A 6,906-nucleotide genomic window follows, 5' to 3' on the forward strand; every position below is an offset into this window, starting at 1 on the left:
AATTGGTATAGTATCTACTAAATGTGGAGCATTTATTTTGTTACTTATCAAAGATAGCTGTGATTGATTTCACGGATTCGTATTAGTATATAAAACCAATTTAAAGAAAGTATTTCGCTTTTTTGTCATATTAAAGTAAAATCTACGTCTAAAAAAATATTGTCTTATTATGTATTAAAATTCAATTAGGTTCTTTAAAGAATTCCACAGAATTGGCTAATTAAAAAAATTACGATAAAGACTGTTTATATTTGTTACATAATCATCAATATCTGTTAACTAATTTCTATGATTTATACGTGATTAAATATATTGCTGGATTGTTTGAATCTGATAGTGTAGAAATATGTATTCGTACTAATTCATTACAAACATCATTAATTCTTTTGACTATACTCAATATGATGGATTGTATCGAATTGTAATTGTAATGCTTTTGCATTACATGTGAATCAGTATTTCATTAGAAAATAGCTTCTGATTGGTATCCTATATTTTTCTACAGACAATCTATCGCTATTCTTGAACACAATCTCAGAACTGCTAATGTGATCTCAATAAACCAATGGTTTCCTATCGTTAACGTTCATGAATTTCTTCCATAGATATGCCAAATTTCGTTGATTAGTTCGACAATTTTGAACGTAGTATTTCTGTTCTTTACGTGTATGTGTCCTAAATGAATTATTTAGATGATACAAGTACTCAGTATTTGCGTAATATATCCATAGAGTATATGTGGAAAAATAATGCATGTAAATGTTAATAAATGTTATACATAATTTACGCAATTGTCAATTTAATTTGTTCCATTAGCAATTAGATTCTTCGTTTCTATTCTATAATAATATAGCCTATATATATGTGCACCTCCTTTCCTGTTCATGGACCAACAAACAATATTCAAACTCGAAATCTGCTATCTATTGTTTTCTTTATAAAAGGAAATTATAAAGCCACTAAAGTGTAAATTTAAATCTAGTAATTTCGCTTGACGAGACTAGAATAAATTACCCTAGTGAAAGTCTAGTACACGACAGGAGCGCCATTGGGAGTCATCGATTTAAATTGTTTAGAACCGACCCTAACCTACAAATATGGAGACACGAACATCAAAAATTTCTACAAAAATTTCTCATCTATGAAACTACTCTGTGGTGGCGTCATTGTAGAATATGAATTTAAAAGAGTGACAGTTGATCACGTCCAATCCTGCCTCGTGAATGAAATTTATTTAGTTTGTATTTTTAAAAGTTTATGTACCTAGTAAATACAAGAATAGTCCAACAATTTCATTCAAAGTTATTCGATTAATCTGTGAGTTTCTTTTAACACGCGTACAAACAAAATACAAAAATGGCCGAATTGTCTATATGGGAACCAACATTGGAAGAAACTATGGTAAAACTTCGAAGTACATTAGGCCTGTTATACCAAATATGGGAAGAGATAGGATTTACAAAAGAAACCCGTTCCATGTATTGTGAACAGGTATTTTGTCACATAAATGACCTCTTACAAGAAATGGTTTCAGAATCACAACTGAAAAAAGAAACAATATTAAGCAATGTTACTCAATTAATGGATCAAATTTCTTCTACAAGTAAGGAATTAGGAAGAGAGGTACAAACGACTGGATATGAAAATTATTCATTGAAAGACCTAGAGCAAGTGCTATCTTCAGATTTACAAAAGTTGCAACATTGTAAAGATCAGCGCATGACACTTTTAAGGGAATTGCGTGAAAAGGAACAATCTCTTTGTCGAGTACTTGGTACTCAACCAATTAATCTAAAGGATAGTTTACCATCTGAAGAGGAACTGGAGAGTTTCAAACTATATCTGGAAAAGCAGGAAGGCGAGAAGAATCGTCTAGAATCAGTTTTTAAGGAAATGCGTAGAACGATCATCAAAATGATGGATGACCTGGGCATTTCTCCATCCACAAATTTTGAACATTTTATATACACAGATAGTGAAAACTTTGTTTGCAATAACATTAATATGACCAAGTTGAGAGAACTTAGAGATGATCTTAAACATCAGGTAGATAAGGCAAAGGTACATGTAGAGGATCTTAAACAAGAGCTACATGAAATATGGAAATACCTTGATGAACCAGAACGTATTTGTCAATCCTTTCTTACTAGTTATGTTGGATACAGTGTTGCAACTAGAAATGCATTACAAGAAGAATTAGCAAGATGTAAAGAAAAAAGAAAGCAAAATATTGCAAAATATGTGTCACAAGTAAGAGATCAATTGGTGAATTTATGGGATTTATGTAAATTCAGCGAAGAGCAAAGAAAACAATTCCAATATTTTCATTGTCAGACATACACAGAAGATTTACTGACATTACACGAGCTTGAAGTAAAAAGAGTACAGGAATTTTATGAGAATTACAAGGCTATATTTGAACTCTTAGAAGAACGTGACAACTTGTGGACAAAAATGAAGGAACTGTTGCAACGTGCAAATGATCCAGATCGTTTCTACAATCGTGGTGGTCAGTTATTAATGGAAGAGAAAGAACGTAAGACAATTCAAAAACAATTACCAAAAATAGAAGAGCAACTGAAGAATTTAATAAAAGAGTATGAAGAAATACATGGGGAAGAATTTACTATAAATGGAGTAACAATAGAGGAATTGTTAAAAGAGTCATATGATCATTTGAATAAAGAAAAAGAAACAATAAAAAAGGCTAGGAAAGAGCCAAAAGACAAATCAGTGAAAAAAATAACTTTAAGTGCTTCTAGGAGACTCACACCCAATTCATCAAAGAAAACACCAGGTATATTAAGTAATCGTCGACATACACCACTGAGTATATCAAAGAGAAAGTTGTTGTTCACTCCATCTCCAAATACATCAGCAAAACGTAGGAATCTCAGCAGTGTTACTGGATCTAAATTGAGGAGGAGTGCAAAAGTTACAAGAAAAATCTTACAGTCTGGAAAAAAAATAATTAAAAATAAGCAAGATGAAGAAAATTCTATGTCGCAAAATTCTGCAGGTACAGATACAACATATAATCAATTCAAAGAACATTTAGAAGATAAAGGAGAATTACGAAGCTCTTTATTACCAGAACAAGTACTAACAAATGCAACTAAATCAAGAATGAAGACACCGGTACGAACTCCGGCTAAACCAATGCGAAAAAATTTACCATCCAAGTTAACACCTACAACTCCCAAAATGATGCAGTCACAATTAGTTAAATCACCTCGCAGTCCTAGGCTTGTACAATCATCAAAACTTGCTCCAGTATCAACACCTTTACCTATCATTTTTTAAAATAGTTCTAACAAAAATCCTTGCAAGTAATTCAAATTTTAATTCATATAACATGATTTCTAAATATTTTAAGTTTAAAACCAATAATTATTTTTTATATATTTTAAAGTTAAGGACTTTAGGGAAATATTACTTAATTAATATAGGTTATGTGTCACGTATGTGTAATAGATACTTACATGTGTATAATTGGCAGGGTAATACTCTTTTATGTTATTTCTTTGAATGTATAATGCTAATTTGTTAATGCGTCTTTCATGTTTTATTATTTAAATGCAATCTTTTGTATATGTGTGTATTCACTACAAATTATAAAACAAATTATTATTGTATACATGAAATAGTGAATTTACAAAGTTGGATTGTAAATAAAATTTCAGTTCTGAATTGTAGTATTAATCAATATGTAATAAATAATAATAGGGCATAATGAAACGTACATATTTTGTGAGAGCACTGTTTCGTTACGCTGCTGAATAACAAGTTACATTTACATAAAAGCGGGAATAATATGCATCGGCAAAAATATTTTTCGATAAAAAATCTATGTAGAATAATTAAGTCCAATAGAATCGACATTAATAGTGTTAATTTTCTTAAAAAGGAAGCTCCGTAAAAGTTTTACAACGAAGTAAATATACACACGAAATATTCGTAACGAGTGTTTACATTTTAACTTTATTAAAGTAACATGTTAATCACATGACCTTTTTATCTTTTCTGCAATACCCACAGAACTTGTTTTTAAACGTTACTGAAAGCACTTTTTCAAGTATTACTTTGTGTTTACATATGTAGTACACGCTTATTACGTACTTTTAGTTAGTTATTGACTTGTCGTACTTTTAAATTGCGAAACAAAGTAATTTAGTTTTACGAGCGCCGGAATTTACAAAAAATAATCAAATAATTTGCGATTTCTCGTAATAGTTAATACTGTACAAGTCGGTATAGTAGGGCGATTAGATACGAAGGAATTTTATTTTTGATAAACATCGGGATATTTCTATTAATATTTCTAATTTTCAACACATAATTACATATTCTGTAATCGTTTGTCACTATATTATATCGTAAGTTAAGCAATCATGCATCGTACATAGTACCTTTTTTCTGTTCTCCCTGAGGCACATGTTCAGGTATGTTTCAGTTATTTACTTCTTTCGTTTACAGACGATGTGAGTTTACGTATTACAATTTTATATAATTGCATTTTTAATGAATAAAGACTGTGTAAACGCGAACCTAGCCGTTCCCAGCAAATATAATGCTAACGTTGATGTTTGGCAGAAACAATATATTTTTAACATATTATAAGGAAGAAAAAGTTGGAAAATTTGTAATAATCCAATATGAATATGAGTAAAACCCCTGTATCTATTCTGCAAGAAATGATGGTGAAAAAACAAACAGTACCAGACTATGAACTTATACATGATGGAGGTGGGACACACATAAATACATTTACCTACAAAGTGACATGCGATGGTCTCAGCGCAAATGGTACTGGTCGTTCTAAGAAGGATGCAAAGCACGAAGCTGCAAATGCAATGTTACAAGCTATCGCAGCACATAGAGGTTATCCGCAGTTGCCAGCATCGCCAGCACAATCACCTCTGAGAACACCGTTACCTCCAACAGTTCCAGAATCTCAAAGATTGCCACCAAATGTTCCTTTTGTTAATGCCATAGGCGCTTTACAAGTAAGATGTATTACTTATGTATTGTTATTATTTTGTGAATTAGAGCAAAAGTAATTAAATACAGATTGTTGTAGGATATATGTCTCGAGAACAACTTAGAAGAACCTGATTACGTACTAATTAGTGATGTTGGACCACCTCATGCAAAAATTTTTACTATGCAATGCTTAGTTGCAACATTTAAAGAAGTCGGTATTGCAAGAACGAAAAAGCAAGCTAAACAGGATGCTGCTAAAAAGATGTTAGATAAAATAACTGATTTAGTAGCTGATCTTAAAGATATAGACTTGTGTTGTTCCAAATCAGATAACGAGCTACCTATGACGAAAAAAAGTAATTTAGGTTTTAAGGTATCAGAATATCATACTAAGTTTAGAAATTCTTTTAGTACCAACGAATGTGAAGACATAATTCAAAAGTTAGAATCCCTTATTCCTCAAGAGTATAATAATAGTAATATTTCTGAGGACTTTGTAGAGGACTTTTTTTCGAAAGTTAAAGAATTTTTGTCGACTTTAGATCTCAATATCTCAGCTATGCATTTAGAATGCGTAAATTCAGAGAGTTACATTGTAGCATTGAGACTTAACACTAGTCCTAAAATTGTACAAATTTCAGTAGAAAAGACAATAGCGGAAGCTAAATTTTATACGATATTAAAATTAATTAATTCCATTGTACTTCTTTTGAAGTAAGGATGATAGGAGTAACTAGAACTTTTTAAAACGAATATTCCCTTAACATGATTTTAAAAAGAGAGTTGCGTGCTTTAAACGGGATTCGTAAACAAATGATTGATTTTGTTATGCAAAATTTGAACGATGTTTATTTTATTTTTCTGTTTAAAGAAAATCCTAGATACAGAGTGTACAAACATTAATCTAAAAATTACAAATTAAGTTTTCTTGTATCAGTTAAGATATACATGATAATAGCTGTTTGTATTATATTAATCTATAACACCTATTATTAAGTATTGGGAAGTTAAGACGTATACTTTCAATTCTCACAAATTTGTTCAATTTGAGTAAGAGAAATGGTTTTACAAGACTCTTGTAATACATATTTTTTATGAATGTATAAAACGTACGTTTTCGTTTATCGTTATGGAATCATGGATATAATATTGAATGCCTGTAAATATCCTTTCTTACTTTTTTTTTAAGTAAGTATTAATTTTAATTTCATATTTAATTTTAAATATAGCTTTTGTAATAAATATTGCCTTCAAATTCTAGGTAAGAAAAGATAAACTATTCTTACAGAGATTAATCTTAATATCAAAGAGTATTTATTTTATTTTGTTTTAATCATGTAGTAAATAAATGGTTACAGTGTCAAGGTTGTAACTGATACATTTATTTTTGTTTGTATGGAAGTTTGAAAAAGAACAAACATATTTTTTCACATTTTTTGTCGATTCTAAAAAATTTAACAAAATATATACATTAATAAAATTATGTTACAGAAAAGTTAACAAAGAATGAAATTATATTGTTCATTTCTTAAAAAGAATAGTTTCTTAATTTTTATGAAATTCGACTCCTGGCATTTTGTTTAAAAAACAAATATTTAGTATCTATCAGTAAATATTTAGTTTTATTTAATCGACGATACGTTAGAATATCACTGAGTTAGCGTTTGAGACACTTCAAACATCCTAGAATTTTTAAGTTCAAATACGTGTTGAACAAGATATAATATTTTTTTACACTGTAGTATCATCACAGAAGTGATTTATTTATAAACAAACTCATTAATAATCTTGTAATTTTCGACTTCATCAATATGTATAGAAAGCTATTCACAAATATAATGATTGCGTTAACTCTATACATTCTTTCTCTTCTTTGTCTTCTTTCTTGCTGAAGCACCCTTAGTAAGAAGCGCTTCGATCTGC

The 6,906-nt window shown here is 29.9% G+C and overlaps 2 protein-coding genes across 3 annotated transcripts; both read left to right on the forward strand.

The window, feature by feature from the left end:
- The first annotated feature begins 6 nt into the window (after positions 1-6).
- LOC128892714 (protein regulator of cytokinesis 1-like) lies at positions 7-3,690 on the forward strand. Its single transcript, XM_054153261.1, has one exon. It carries the CDS (start codon positions 1,357-1,359, stop codon positions 3,301-3,303), a length of 1,947 nt encoding a protein of 648 aa, XP_054009236.1. The 5' UTR covers positions 7-1,356; the 3' UTR covers positions 3,304-3,690.
- A 132-nt stretch (positions 3,691-3,822) lies between these two features.
- LOC128892715 (RISC-loading complex subunit TARBP2-like) lies at positions 3,823-6,839 on the forward strand. Of its 2 annotated transcripts, none has more exons than XM_054153262.1 (3): positions 3,823-4,442; positions 4,532-5,006; positions 5,081-6,839. In XM_054153262.1, the coding sequence occupies exons 2-3, from the start codon at positions 4,656-4,658 to the stop codon at positions 5,699-5,701; spliced, it is 972 nt and encodes a 323-aa protein (XP_054009237.1). In that variant the 5' UTR covers positions 3,823-4,442; positions 4,532-4,655; the 3' UTR covers positions 5,702-6,839. The 2 variants fall into 2 exon arrangements, with proteins under 2 accessions (XP_054009237.1, XP_054009238.1); XM_054153263.1 differs by having other exon boundaries at positions 4,594-5,006.
- Positions 6,840-6,906: the final 67 nt, after the last annotated feature.

This window comes from Hylaeus anthracinus, unplaced genomic scaffold, assembly GCF_026225885.1.
Source record: "Hylaeus anthracinus isolate JK02 unplaced genomic scaffold, UHH_iyHylAnth1.0_haploid 15195, whole genome shotgun sequence".
NCBI lineage: Eukaryota > Metazoa > Arthropoda > Insecta > Hymenoptera > Colletidae > Hylaeus > Hylaeus anthracinus.